The following is a 15,990-nucleotide window of genomic DNA, read 5'->3' as shown; positions in this document are numbered from 1 at the left end:
TGTAAGTGGGAAGGGGGGGGTTAGGGCGTCGGCGATGGTTCCATTGGATTCCTCACCCCAAAAATAGGGGATATTCATTATTTTTGTACTGCTTTACCTACATATTCTCCAAAGTTATATATATTTAGTCAAAGGGGGGAGGGTTTTCCCCTTACAGGACAAGGGGGCAGTATAAGTGTCAAAAAGGGTTTATTTGTATGGAGGATAATATAATAAATAAATACAAATGGAAAAAATTATATTTTATTCAAAGAATATCTATCTACCCCTTGTTATTAGAAGGGGGGGGCTCGTAGGGGGACGGCGATGGTCCTATCGAATTCCTCGCCCCAAAAATAGTAGGGCTACATGGTTTATACTGCTGTAGATACAAAACTGGAGAAAATCCCTGAATGGGATCAAAAGTTAGAAAAAATTTCCCTGAATAGGGATAAATAACGTTTAAAAAATCCCACTCCCCAGAGCCATACACCTACCAGTGACTGTGTTAGAGAAATTGTTTCAGATACAGCAGAGTCGACAACGGTTCATCAATTGCTGCATCGCCCAGTGACAAAAGACAGTAGCTTAACTACAAAAATAAAGCCAGTGTTTGATTGGTCTACAAAGAACAAAAGAGGTAATTCTTTAGACGAATGTTTTGCAAGAGGTTCAAATTTCTTAAATTTAATACCATCCCGTGTAATGAAATTTAGGAAGCCGCTGGATTGGAAAACCATGAAACAGAAATTTGAAATCCATCAAATAACTTTGAAGTTCGATCCTCCGAGTGTCCTATGGTGGGGAGATATGTGGAAACAACATGTGAGAAGGATGAAAATATCATCAAAGAGATCAAGATTTAAGAAAAGGTATCTTGCAGTGCTTGTATATATTGAAAAAAGGAAGAGGATTCATATTTCTTGAATCTATGAAAATAAATTCAAAGACATGTCAAGGAAACAGGATGTACATATTGACACAGAAGATAATTCATCAACTCCTACAGAAATAAGAAGAGGGAGGAAGATAAAAAATCCCTAGGAAAATGGACTTGTGAACTTGAAACATGTAAATAGTTTTGTTTGAAATTTTGATGAGGTAAAGCAAAATTCCAAGGTGGGGAGGATGTTGGAAATTGAGTTCTTTTTATATAGTACAAATTCAATATTAATCAACATAAAATATAATAATTTGTTAGTCTTTGCTTTTAATTAACAGATGGTTTATTTTAATTGGTTTAAACAATTGAGAAGAGTTGTGGAAAGAATTTTAAAAGTGATCAAGAACATAACAATACAGAGAAAATGTTTTAAATATTGTTATTTATCAGAATAAAATCAGTTCTTTATTATTTAATAATTGTAAAAGTTCTTTATTTCACGCGAGTTCTAACACCCGTAATCCGAACGTCCACTAATCCGAACCCCTCATTGCTGTACTCTATATACAGTACAGCAGTTCTTTATTGTATACTGTATTTAATTTACAGTACTGTTTATTCACCATGTTTACTACTGTATTGAATAAACAATGTATTTCATTTTATAAAATATTTTTTCACTTTTCCCAAAATAATTTTGATAAATTTTAGCCATGTTTTAGCTATTGTTATGTAAAAACAACAATATGTTCTGTAATCCGAACTATTCAATAGTCCGAACAACCCCTGGTCCCAATTAGTTTGGATTAAAGAGGTTCTATTGTATAAGGAAATAGAGCTATTGACAAGTATAATAAAAAGGAAAGAATTTCATTCATTGGACATCTTTTAAGGACACCGGAAAATAGAATAAGCAAGAAAATAATTGACAAGTTGTGGAATAGCAAGAGTGACTTTAGGTGGATTACAGAGATTAAGGAGGACATGACAAGGTTGAAAATATTATTAGAAGATTTGGAAAATAAGTCAGAGGCGCTTGCAGTACTCAAAGACAAAAATATCATCCTGCCAATAGGAGCAAACAATCAGAGACAAGGAAGAGTGGTTTCGGAAGAAGAAAGAAAACAACGGTCGGAAAGAATGAAGAAGTATTGGGCGGACAAGAAGAAGATACAGAATTTAAAAAGAACCTGACCATTATATTGACTTAAGTGGTCCAATGCTGGCCATAAAATAATAATAATAATATATACAAATTGAATACTTGTGTCAGGCAATATTACATAAATTTTGTTTCTTTAACTGAGAATGCTCTTTCAGATAACTAAAATAGCGAGCTGTGTTAGCGCTAAAACAGCATTGCGAGAGTTGGCGCAAAACACGTTGGAAATTTTTATACGAAAAGTACGAACTGAACTACCTGGATTTTTATTTTACTCATGAATTACTCATGCATTTTTTCTGGTTGGCCTGGTGGACACCCTGATTTTGTATCATCATAATATCATACCATGAACAATTTGGTATCATACCAAATTTCAACCCAATCCGACCAGTAGTTAATGCGTGATTGAATTTAAAACAAACAAACGAACATACAAACAAACATACAAACAAACATACAAACAAACAATCACACAAACTTTCACATACACATTTTTAAATTTACATTTACATTTTTACATTTACATTTACATTTTTACATTTTTTTATATATGGCAATAGCAATATTTAGATTCTGGTTACAATGGTTTGTGAGATATTTGCTCAATATCAAGTATCTTATAGGGATTATTAAATAAGACTTTTTATCAAAGTAGATTTCTTATTAAGGCAGACTTCCTACAAGGCCCCACTAGAAAACAGGCCATGCTGCAGGATCCATGACGTCACACTAGTGGATAGATTTCATTGATAAATTCATTGCCATTACCATTCCCATGTATTTTAGGTAAATAAACAAGCTGGCTATTTGTAAGATTTTAATGGTAAGAGTTTAGTACAACTATCCACCACTGTGACGTAGTGTTGCGCTGCCCGTGCTGCAGCATGGCCTGTTTTTTCTAGTGGGGCCTTGCTTCCTATCAAGGTAGACTTGTTATCAAGGGAAAATTGTCATCAAGGTATACTTGTTATTAAGGTAAACTTGTCATCACTTGCTGCAAGTAATCTTGAGGTTACATGTTATAAAGGTAGACTTCTTAAAAGGGTTTGCAATAACATGTGTTCGGGGGTAGACAATGCAAAATCAATGTGCTTTTGCCTTGCTTTGAAGAGTCTTCTTATTGAGATTCTACTAAACTATCTCAATATCACTTATTTTGAGCCAACAACACAACCTAAGTTTATATTTCAAGCTGGATACAAATGCAATATAATATGAGTGTATAATCTAGTGAGGTAGTTTGTCTTAAGCTTTCTCACTAATATTAGCTGTTGAGGCCTAAAAGTTAACTGATTTTATCAGATACAACTTACCAGTGTTGGAAGACATCATGTCAGCCGCTCCCACTGCTGAGCTAGAGCCGCTAGCTGATGGAAGGATCACACAGACAGACGAGCAGGACATGGGCATGACGTATGATGAACTGTCTGACTTTGGCAGACTGAGGAAGTTCAACAGGTGCGGGCCGTACTCCATGTTCTGCAAACTGGTCTCTACGTGGTGCGATCGCTGCACACCTTCTGAGGTAAAGATTGGCAAACTGTTTAGGAAAGTGGTCTTAGCCCTGTAATTTTTGTGAGATACAGGCACAATGTCTTCTGCACAAAAGTTGAAACTAGACTTAAATCAAATTACTGTTAAAATAGGCCTTTGAAACTAAGAATGAACATTTTTTTCAGTTTTTGGGAGTTGCTTGTAATCATGGTTCCCTTGTATGTGTGTGTGAGTGACGTGTGTGGTTTGAAGTTAACCAACTGTTATATGAATGAGTTTTATAATATAGTTGTACAATTGTAACGTCTAAATATAGAGTTGTATAGTTGTATGAGTCGGTGGATCAGTCGGTAGCGTCGCAGACTTTGGGTCCAAGGTAGCGATGTCGCGGTTTCGGATCCTGGTCACTGCCGAAAACATTTTATTAGTACTGCTCACCTTTGTACTGTACCGGCTCACTCCTTGCTTCGCTGTATACGATCCACCCACGGGCGGTTAGTCTATGTGGACGGGCAAATGCAAGGTTAAAAGAGGCCGCCAAAAAACAAAAAAAAATAAAAAAAGTATAATAATGAGTTGTAAAATAATAATCACCGTCACACACAACATGTCCATTAACTTTATTTAGAAATGATTTGTACTAGAACTAACATTACAAATTCATCCATCCTTACCTCCAGGATTGATTATTGACATTGACAATAAATAGGTTAACATACCTTACGTCTTCAATCCTAAAATTAGTTGTTCATCAATCCAAGTAGTTCACAAATCAATCCTATGGCGACTAGTTTTGAAACATCAGCAATTTCATTGTCGAGCCTCTTGACTCTTAAATTTATTGGGACATCTTGTGTCGTCAATACACTACTACATTCAACATACACAAACACGGACACAAATTATTTACAAAAACATATGCATGGCCGGCCATAAAACCCCGTATTCTAATTTGGATCATAATTTTTATTTTTATTTGCAAGTGTGGCTTTAATAATAAATATTCAGATTCTACTGGTTCAACATAACGTTTATTAACATCACACAATACTTAATTCACAGATTACATGTTCTCTTTATGAAGTCCAAGATTACATGTTCTCTTTATGAAGTCCAAAATCAGAGAGAGAGAGTGAGTTAGCGGTTTCGCTCCAAAATCCATTAGTAAAAAAAACAAAGAGTAAACTGGAAGTCATTGCCTATAAAGTACAAAAGGAACCACATAGAGTAACTTAATGATCTATTACAATATAACACAACTTATAACACCGCGCATTCGTTTTTGTAAACAATTTGTTTCCTGCTGATGTTTTAAAACTAGTCGCCATATACTAATTTTAGGATTGGTGACATAAGGTATGTTAACCTATTTATATAACAAATTCATTACACACTGAGGATACAGTAAATTTATATACAGGTAGCTGAAAAGGTGAAGCATTTTTTCCGGTGCTACGCCATCAACCGGCACAAGATGACGGTGCTAACTCCCAGTGTTCATATGGAAGGCTACACTCCAGATGACAACCGGTTCGATCACCGACCATTCCTGTACAATGTCACTTGGAACTGGCAGTTTAGAGCCATCAATGAGCAGGTATGAACTGCTGGTTTTTCTTCTGTTCCCTTATACCCCTTGGCATTTAGGCTAGTTCAGGGTTTTTTATAGGGGTGGACGAGGCTGGATTTTATGTTCGAGAAGAGATTCTTTTCCTGATGTTTAAGCTATTTCAAGAAAAATATAATAATTTTAACCATTGTCTTTGCTATAGACCGGGCGCCGGGAATATGCAATATTAGAAAAAGTTATCAAAAATATAAAAAAGCAAGAATATATTATTTAAAAACACGATTGCAGCTTATTACAATGTAAATGAACGCTGTTTCACAGGTTTTCTCCCGTGGTCTGTGTGTACTGTTAACCAAGTGACAGCCGGTCTATGTCTAAGATTAAATTGTATACCTTGGTCCGTGGCAATGACCGTTGCATATATGCGATGCTCGGTAGCCAAGGTTTTAATGTCTACTTGAAATATCTTGGTCACAACATATCTCCACGCTTAAGATTTTTGCATTCCAACATGGCAGAAAACTGCATTATTCAGTACTAAAGTTAAAGTACCAGTAGTACACCATAAAAAAACTACATGGCACCCGGTTAGCATTAAAAACCTAAGAAAAACCGTAAAAGGCCATGAATTTTGTAAATAGTGGAAAAACTTGGAATAAGCTATGAGGTTTTCAATGATGAAAAATGATTGTAAACGATTTCTTTAGAATTTTTAAGTTTGAGTGGGTATTCTGAACAATCTTAAAATAAAACTGTGTATGCAATAACAAAATTAGGGTAGACTTCCGTATCTGTTGGCACAAACAACTGAATAAAAATATCGATTATTCGATTGTTTCATTCTATATATCGTTTGGTTAGTTAGGTTAGGTTAACCTAACCTAGCTAATCAAACAATATATCGAATAATCGATTCGATATATCGATCGATATTTTCATTCGGTTATTTGTGCCAACAGATACAGAAGTCTACCCCAAAATTATGTGAATTTCTGTTTCAATTGCCTAAATTTGAATGACTTTTTCAGCTGCAGCAGTTGACTGCTACGACAGATCTTTTGGACAAAACCAATAAGACAACACCCAAATCTCGCTTCAGCAAACTTATTGATCGTAAGTTCAACCAGCATTGTTGCGTTAGGTAGTTTTTTTTGTTAATGAAACAATTTGTATCTAGCAGATGTTTGTAAATGCCCAATCATATTTTGTTTTGAAACTATAAAACTTGCACAACTCTGCTTGTTATGTGAGAAACGCCTAGTTTTATTCTGTTTAACAGAAGCATTTTCAACTTGATTAATGCTTCAACTTGATTGAAGCATTAATCAATTTATTAATAAAGCCTTGGAAGTAATTCCATTTTATGTTGTATGCCTTGGAACTTGGAAGTAAGGCGAGCATGAAATTGATAATCTTTAAATTTTTTTGTTTGTAATAACTTCAAACCAATATTAATAATTGTACCAGAGGACCATAGTTGGGAAAGTTAGTCAACTAGTTAGTCAAGTTAGTTAGTCCAGTAAAAAGTAACTGATAGAAGTTATTAGTTAGTTAGTTTAAAAAGTAACTGATAGAAGTTATAGTTAGTTGAAAAACTAACTGATAGAAAATAAAGTTAGTTTTTGTAGAAGTATGCCTGGCTGTTTGTTGGGCAGTTGTTTTAAAGGATTTCGTATGTAATGAAATAATGACTCATGACAAAGATGTTTTGTATCATTTCATCAGTTTTATATTGAAGCTTATTGTAGAAATTTTATAAATTGTTCGTCCACATGAAAAAGTTTGTCAGGTAAATTAAGGATGAATGGATGTTTACCAAAAACAAATTGACTTTACAACTTAATTAATCATAGTAAAACTAAAAATATTTGTAGGCTTATAAGTTATATTTTTTACCTATTGAACAAATAAAACACCTTGAGCAATGCTCGGTCCCCTGGTACAGTAGAACCTCGGTTAACCGAGGTAATTGGGACCGAGGGTACCTCGGATACGGCGAACCTCGGATAACACGGAACGTAACCTAAAAATCGTTACCGGGGCTAAAAATAGCTCAAGATATACTAAAACATGAACAAAAGTTATTAACTGAACTGTTGTTTAGTTTATTAGTACAAGAAATGTTATTAGTACGCAATAAAACGTGAGAGGAAACGGTAACACTCACAATACTAAACACTGTTTTAATATAACACTCAATTTATTGCACAACTGAATACGTATGATATAGGCTACACAATGTACAGAAGTTTAGTTACAGTACAGTATTCCTGTTTACAAAATTAAATCAAAGAAATGAAAATTAATTTACTGTACATTGTACAAAAATAAACAAAGTAAGCTAATCTTTTTTCCCAAAGAAATCAGTTATTGTTTTTTGACTTAGATTAGAGGATCTTAGGCTAGCCGCCCTGTTGCGCCAGCGTCGCAGCCAAACTAAATCGTTTGTTGTTGCGGTTTCTTGTTGTTCAATGTATGCCAGTGCTCCCTCGATCATTCTTAGACCTTCTGTATGTGATATTTTCTCAGTCACCCCATCAGGTTCATCGCTGTAAAAAAAACTTTTGTTTTACGTAACCGTAACGCAATCAAAAGGCAGCAGTTGGAATTGGTATGAAATTAGTTTTGGATTGATGAATGGGCAACATTTAACTAAAGTGTAACAAATATAGTTGTGTTAAAAAATTGATGTTGGATTATGTTTTTATGTTAAAATTTTGCATAAATAAAAAATCAAAAACTTACTTGTCATCATCTTCTGGTTGGTTGAGCATCTGGATAATCACGTCATCAGTTAGGGCCTGATCCTCATCTCCATTGATCCATTCACTGATGTCCTCTGCACTGATGGGCTCAGCCACTGGAAGGTGGTTACAAAGATTCACAAGCTCTTCATTTTCAGGAGGTCATGCTCTTGGCTGGTTTTCAGGAGCAGCTGTCTCTTGGCGGCTTGCCTTTTCAATTCCGAAAAGTTTGCGCCATGACCTTCTTATAGTGTCCTCCCTAACGTTATCCCAAGCTTCTGACACCCAGTAGACAACATCTTTCATTGTGATTAACTTGAGAGCATCAGTGACACCCAGCCCGTCCTCTAGCTTCTCCAGTAGATTTCTAAGCAGCCTCTTTTTGTAGTTTCGCTTAAAAGTTTCTAGAACTCCCTGGTCTAGAGGCTGGATGAGGGCAGTAACGTTTGGAGGCAAAAATAAGGCTCTAATGCCATCGCTGACTAGCTCATCAGCATCTGGATGGGACGAAGCGTTGTCAAGAATAAGAAGGGCCTTGCGAGGGAGTTTTTTGTTCTCCAAGAAAGCTTCAACGACTGGAACGAATTCCTCAAAAAACCATTGTTTGAAAATCCGCGAGTCCATCCATGCGTTTTTCTGGTTTGTGTATGTGCTGGGAAATGTGTCCACATTAGTATTTTTAAAAGCACGTGGCTTTTTATACTTGCCTATTACAACTGGTTTGAGTTTCAAACTTCCTGCAGCATTGGCACATCCTAAAACTGTAACTCGATCTTTAGATTTCTTATACCCAGGAGCTGATGTTTCCTGCTGACTGGCTAAAGTTTTTGAGGGCAACATTCTGAAGTTAAGGCCTGTCTCATCACAGTTGAATATTTGATCGGATGTAAGACCCTCACTCAAAATCAATTTTCTTATTTTTTCTTCAAAAACTGTCACATCAGTTTCATTACCTGAAAGTTTTTCCCCAGATATATTAAGTTGCCGCACTCCATAACGGTTCTTCCATCGCATTAACCACCCGGAACTAGCGGTAAAAGGTTCATCACCATCGCCAAAAGATTTATGGAAATCTAGCGCTTTTGCCTGCAAAATAGGCCCACTTATTGGACTTCCCCTTGCTCTCATTTCCGAAAACCATAAGAATAAAGCCTCGGAAGTTTTTTCATACTCACACTTTTTAAACGTTTTTCTCTCTGAATTGCAATTGGAATTTAAGCTCTGAGCACCCCATTTTTCTAACTCAGCCCTCTTCCTCCTTCAATCTCCGACGGTAACCTCACCAACACCCAAGTCTTTAGCGACTGTTCTTATTGACTCACCATTGTCCAGACGACGAATCGCATTTAGTTTAGTCTCTAAGGACACAACGACACGTTTGCGTTTAGCACTCATTTACACCTACTGTAACTGCACTTAAACACACAATAAAAAAACAGTGATAGACACTTGACTTGTAAAAGTAAACGAAGGACTGCCACTGAGACGAAATGGCGTCTTCGGGCAGACCGATGATGCACGAACACATCCGAGCTGAAGCTGTACACCAGGACAGCCCACTAGATGCGCAATAAGCTACGGAGTCGAATCGGGGTGGTGGGGAGAGCGAGTGGCTCAGTCGCGTCTCGGCATTGAAACAGTTCGCATTGGTCCGGCGGCGAGCGGTGTCGGGTTACAACACCTGCAGCTGCTCTGGCGAGCGGTGTCGGGTGACAGTGCCGTATGCATTCGGCAAAGATAAGCGCTAAGCTACGCAAATATTTGGCCGAGGAAACACAACAGTTGCCAACATTTTACTGTACAGTAGTTTTAACGCATTGCAGGCTAGCGTGCGTATTGCGATAAAAGGAGCACCCTAACGCTCATTACTGTACGTAGTTTGTGCGTGTTTCTTTTGCTTTTTAAATAAAAAAAATCGTCCGAGGACGGCCTTGGTTAACCCGGAGTCTCGGTTAAGCGAGGCTCGGTTAACCGAGGTTCTACTGTACTTGTGTTTTAATCAAACATTGTCACTGTCAGATAACGAATTTAGGACGATGTCTTGACACTTATAATAACTTGAGTGTATAATCACCAAACAAACATTCCCCCTTCCCACCCCTTGGTGCTTGGGGTGTTGTTATTGGCCGTCACTGCCCTTCCACGGGCCCACTGCATACAAAGCAACTGGACTTTGACTTTCTCTTTCCCACCCCCCGTGTTTTTTGTCAACAAGGGCGCTGACCCTCACGGCCACACGCAACCCTCACTGATCACATAAAAACAATAACCCAACAACAATACAAACAATAGAATATTATCTATTCGTTAGCTATAAATCTAACTGAGTAGAAGTTACTTCCAGCACTTCAAAAAAAAAACTAAATAAAATAGAAGTTAGCCAAAAAAACTAACGAATATCGCTATTTGTTAGAAATTATATTTGTTATTCCCAAGTATGTAGAGGACTGAGCATTGCTCGTGGTGTTTATGTTTTAGAAGATGTTAAAAAATAGACTTAGGCCTACATATGTAAAGGGTGTCCCAATAAGAACGCCGGATTTGAAATGTTAACAAACCATATATTTTTTCACTAAATTTACAATATGAAACATGAATCTTAAAGCATAGTATCTCCGATTAGTAATTGAGTATTATGTCTTGTAAGTGCTAACCTGCTGAATACTGACAAGCTCGAAATCTCTTGACAAAGTTTTCCATCACTTTTTCACACACTTCCTGTTGAATTCCATTAATGGCACGAATCATTTCCTCCTTCAAGTCTTGGATTGTTTGAGGATTATTGGCGAAAACAAGCGACTTTAAATATCCCCAAAATAGAACTGAGCCAATTTATTCGAAATTATAAATCAATCTTCGGACAGGTGGATCATTTGGTGCATTGTCCCGGCCGTAAATAGTGCGCAGCTTCCGTACTTGTAGTGCACTTTAACTATGACCACGCGTTGATCCGTCGTGTAGAGATTCATGACTACAAATGGGACCTAATACTGATAACATCGCTGATAATTTGGGAATTCCTATTGAAATACAGATAAGGATAAGACGCTCCTCAAATCCGGCGTTCTTACTGGGACACCCTTTACAATTTCAATCTAATATATAAAATACAGTCTAAAAAATCTAATAAAACAGGTTTTGACATGTATAGACCAATATTGCTACCTAACACAATATGTGACCTAGTGGTCACGGCGCGATCGTCCAATTGACTCGCGGTCACGGCGCAATCGTCAAAATGTCTTTTGGTCACGGTGCGTTCATCGAAATGACTCTAGGTCACGGCACGATCGTCGAAATGACTTGCGGTCACCTAAATAGAACCGCACGTTGTTGTTTAGGCATCTGCTGGGTAGTGGTTCGTCGAAATGACTTCGCCTCCTGCTTTTGCAGAACTATCGTAAACATCTCTCCCCAGAGCGTAAGAGTGATTCAGGGGAGGGGTATTAGTGGAAGGGGGTATTAGTGGGCAGGATGTAACGGAGACCGGGTACAGTTTCTTAACTGGGCTACCCTAATATTTATTAAAAATTAATATCGATTTGATTAGTAAACCTTTATTCAACTTTTCGTAACTCCTTCCTGGTTGATCTTTTCACCCCCATACCCACCACACTGTGGAACCGGTCACTTATACCTGGCTGGCACTCGCCCCCGCCAAGACTCATGCTGTAAAATGACCCTAGTCAAAGTGGCACTCAGCCCTGCACTCATGCGATAAACTCAAACAAATTTGAATAACAACGGGATAGTATTTTTTGTTGATGAGAACTATTCTTCATCTACATTAGCAAAGAAATTTTAAAGCTATAAAAATGTGTGGCTGATGTCCTCTACTCCAGCCGGTTCTTTTTCCTGGGAGAAAATGAGACACTTCAATCCTGCAAAGCATCTATTGAAATCAGCCATTTTTGTTGCAGTATGACAAAGAATATTTTTCAACATTTGTGTAGAAAGAAACTGTAGTGTTATTCATTCACACTTTGTTACAGCCAATAGTAAACCAGGAGTTGTAGTCTAACCAATCGCAAGTCACAAGTCTAGCCAAATCTGCCAAGAATAGAACCACGGCAGTCCACAAAGTAGTGTCAAGAAGCTATGAACATCACTGTTTAGCTCTAAATACTGTTGTTAATATGTATCACTTATCTTTTTTAGGAAATGGTTATGAACAATATGTTGATTAATTAGATATATATACCATAGAGAAATATTTTTCTAGCCTAGGGTTAGAGTTTGTTGTGCCTCTGATTTTAATATTGTGTTAATATATTTAATTAAACATAACTCAAACTGCAATTTAAATATTGAAAATTATATATAAGTTTTTCTAAACTTTTTTTGTTATATATGTAAATGTTTTGACTGTTTGGTTACTATTAAGTTTATTTTATAACAGCACACTGCTGAAATTTTAAAGTTGTCAAACTACGTTCCATACCAAATAAATAAAGTAGTTTTATAATTTGACTTTTTTTACTTATTGCCTAAAAAACCACAGTTTAAGTATTGTGTACTGTATAAAGTGAATTGAGTAAAAAACATTGAGTCAAAGTTTACTGATAGACAATAGACAATAGACAATTTCTTTATTACAATTTCATCAAGAAATGTTACAGCGTCAAATTTTACAGATACAAAGTGAAATGGAAAAGCTTCTTTAGTGGTACTTTCTTTAGCCCCTGTAGCCTCCCTTGGAACCGTCACTGGATCAGGTCATGACTGAACCTTCATAGTTTTATTACCTCTTTAATAGATCAGATTTATTAATTGAATTATTATATGAAATATGAATAGTTAATGCAAAACATAATAAAACATAAAATATAATCCTCTGTTGTGGTATCTATTTTATAATTTAACTTGTACTTTTTAAACCTAGTGTTAATTTTTACTACTACAATTTTGGATTTCGGGGGGGGGGGGGGGGGGGTTTGAGCAAAATTTTACAGCCCTCAATACTGATAAAATGACGGTTCAACAGTTTTTAACATTTTTGTGATTTTACCCATAAAGTAAACACAGTAAGGTCAGTAAGTACCATAATTACTCCACCGCTTAACCCTTTCAGTGCTAGGCCAATAATTCATATTTTGTAAGACTTTTTTGTTTGCCTTTTAATTCCATTACCCGTTGTTGAATTTTAACTGTCATGTTGTCACTATTTTATTAATTAGGCTAATTTTGAATAATAACACAATAAGAAAATATATAAGAAAGATAAATCCCGGTATTTGTAGTAAACATCAAACAAAACTTAGTTTTTGTTACTCATTGTTGTGGTTTGCCCCTGAGCTGGTAAGACAAATATTAATAGTGGTTTATTTACCTTGTATTTTCGTCACAGCTCAAAAATGTTGTATAGAAGCTACAACCATGGTTTCGACGCCGTTTGCGTCATGGTCACGTAGGACATGTCGAGAATCAAAGCATAGTTGTTGTTGTCATAGTCGGTCGCTTGGACGTTGTCAAAAACACATAAACACAAACACGAACACATACGGACATATTAACACTTTAAAAATGTTCTCGGGGACGGAATACAGGCCTGTGTTTATTTAACTGTACCGTCGCGGGAGCCGGCTGGAGAACACTCAAACACATGTGTTCTCCAGCCGGCTCCCGCGACGGTACAGTTAAATAAACACAGGCCTGTATTCCGTCCCCGAGAACATTTTTTAAGTGTTAATATGTCCGTATGTGTTCGTGTTTGTGTTTATGTGTTTTTGACAACGTCCAAGCGACCGACTATGACAACAACAACTATGCTTTGATTCTCGACATGTCCTACGTGACCATGACGCAAACGGCGTCGAAACCATGGTTGTAGCTTCTATACAACATTTTTGAGCTGTGACGAAAATACAAGGTAAATAAACCACTATTAATATTAGTTTTTGTTGTAATTTTCCTGGTTTTCCTATACATTTTTATGTTCTGATAGCATTATTTGAAACCGAAATCTCACAAAATCAAAAGACATATAGTTTACAATGTAATATTGAATTTAACCCTGATTTAGTTGGACGAGGTTATTGTAATATAGCAATTTTAGGGAAACTAATGTTTTGCAGCAAAGTCTCAGGAACACATTTACTACTACTAAAACTAAAAGATTGCATCTAAATAGTCCGTGACTAGCTGGTGCTGCTACCTAGTAACGCATTGAACAACCATCTGCAGCGCTATCTGTTCGCAATCGGTGGCGACAGCTTAAATACCTGGTTTTGACTCCCCAGTCTTCAAGCACAGATAGTCGAGAAGGCTAGGGCGTGTGTCACTTGGCCAGTGGCATTCGTCTGCTCGGGTTCGAATCCCGTCCTGTGTGGCAAATAATTGGTGACCTGTGTGTTTGTAGCGATATACTACAACCACTGGGGCATAGTGAGGTGTTCATAATCCTTGGTTTAGACATACACCTCGAAATCATCGGATTGGGCGAATCTTTTAGCTAAGTGGTTGGTAGTGTATCCTATGAACATGCAGGTCACCAATGGCCGTTTTGCTATTTTTTTTAAAATAACCTACCTCTCTTTATTCCTTAGGGTTTTTTTTAAAACAACGATATATCGTTTCATAGCACTGAAAGGGTTAACCATTAAAAGGGTTTTGGTTTTTAGTTTTCAACAAGCTAATGGAAGAAAGGGGTCCGCGGAATTGGCTCACTCTGGAACTCGCTAACCCCATGTTAAATGCCCTATTTTCAAATTTGGTTGATGAGAGGAACTCGCTAACTTTTTCGTTTTCGGAATTGGCTAACTCCGGAACCCGCTAACCCGCTCTAGAGCCAGGTTAGCGAATTCCGTCCCCGTACGGAAGTCGCTAACTCGGTCCCTCGGCGGAACTCGCTAACTCCCAATCAAAAGCCTCGCACGCCGTCCAATGGGAGCCAAGCACTAAGATTTTTGCCAGTGTTGCCGAAAGTGTAGTACCATAATATCGTATCCTACGAATAATTAGAAGTAAGAGCAACGTAGTCGATAAAATAAATATATTTAGAAGTACAGTACGTTTAATAATATTATTCTTATGATTATTAGAGTGGAAAATGCATTATAGTCTTACCATAGACTAATCAATACAATTAAACTTTACATCCCATTGTAAACTTTGAAGCTTGTTTTTCGTGTCTAGTTCATGTCCGGTGACACTGATCGCTAGTGTCGACGAAATTGTGTTTCTAATATTGTATAGTTTAACTTCATGATTTGTTCTTTGCTGTTTGGTTATATAACTAGGGGACCGGTTATTAGTTATGATTAGAACATTTTATTTGGTTTAACGAGGTTTTAAATAACCGAAAACAAGAAACAGTTGTAAACAAAACACGACCTCTAAAGACAGTGTACCGGACAGAACTAACGATAAAACTGTCTTCAGCTGATCCATAAGGATGAGAAATGTACTAATATAAGGGAGTATGTTTTATATATAGGTTTCTTACTTAAATAGTAGTTTATTGGGATGCAAAAAGATAGTACTGTACATTTAATTTGGATCTTTTACATGTTATGAAATATCTATTTTCGTAGTCCGCCATTTGTTTCTTTTATTCGAATAAATACCATTTTGTGAACTTCTGCAAATAAAATTATTAAGGTCGTATTTTGTATACTAGACTTGTATACAATATTTATTTTATCGAATACGTTGCTCTTACTTCTAATTATTCGTAGGGTTCGACATTATGGTACTACACTTTCGGCAACACTGGCCAAAAATCTTAGTGCTTGGCTCCCATTGGACGGCATGCGAGGCTTCTGATTGGGAAATAGCGAGTTCCGCCGAGGGACCGAGTTAGCGACTTCCGTACGGGGACGGAATTCGCTAACCTGGATCTAGAGCGGGTTAGCGGGTTCCGGAGTTAGCCAATTCCGAAACCGAAAAAGTTAGCGAGTTCCTCTCATCGACCAAATTTGAAGATAGGGCATTTAACATGGGGTTAGCGAGTTCCAGAGTTAGCCAATCCCGCGGACCCCTTTCTTCCATTAGCTTGTTGAAAATTAAAAACCAAAACCCTTTTAATGGTTAAGCGGTGGAGTAATTATGGTACTTACTGACCTTACTGGGTTTACTTTATGGGTAAAATCACAAAAATGTTAAAAACTGTTGAACCATCATTTTATCAGTATTGAGGGCTGTAAAATTTTGCTCA

General features: G+C 36.9%; 1 protein-coding gene across 2 annotated transcripts in view; it reads left to right on the top strand.

Moving 5' to 3' along the window:
* The window catches only part of LOC128988814 (glutamine-dependent NAD(+) synthetase), a 108,315-nt gene extending 95,881 nt beyond the window's left edge, over positions 1-12,434 (top strand). Inside the window, exons 13-16 of one of the 2 annotated variants that reach the window (XM_054410478.1) lie at positions 3,330-3,552; positions 4,942-5,118; positions 6,120-6,204; positions 11,828-12,434. In XM_054410478.1, the coding sequence (XP_054266453.1) occupies positions 3,330-3,552; positions 4,942-5,118; positions 6,120-6,204; positions 11,828-11,856 (514 nt within the window). In that variant the 3' untranslated portion in view covers positions 11,857-12,434. The remainder of the gene's footprint in view (positions 1-3,329; positions 3,553-4,941; positions 5,119-6,119; positions 6,205-11,827) is intronic. The other variant, XM_054410477.1, reaches the window with a different exon arrangement.
* The last annotated feature ends 3,556 nt before the right edge of the window (positions 12,435-15,990 follow it).

This window comes from Macrosteles quadrilineatus, unplaced genomic scaffold, assembly GCF_028750875.1.
Source record: "Macrosteles quadrilineatus isolate MER2022 unplaced genomic scaffold, UCM_ALF_1.0 Scaffold_3__2_contigs__length_128488019, whole genome shotgun sequence".
NCBI classification, from domain to species: Eukaryota; Metazoa; Arthropoda; class Insecta; order Hemiptera; family Cicadellidae; genus Macrosteles; species Macrosteles quadrilineatus.
This window is presented reverse-complemented; position numbering and strand designations above follow the sequence as displayed.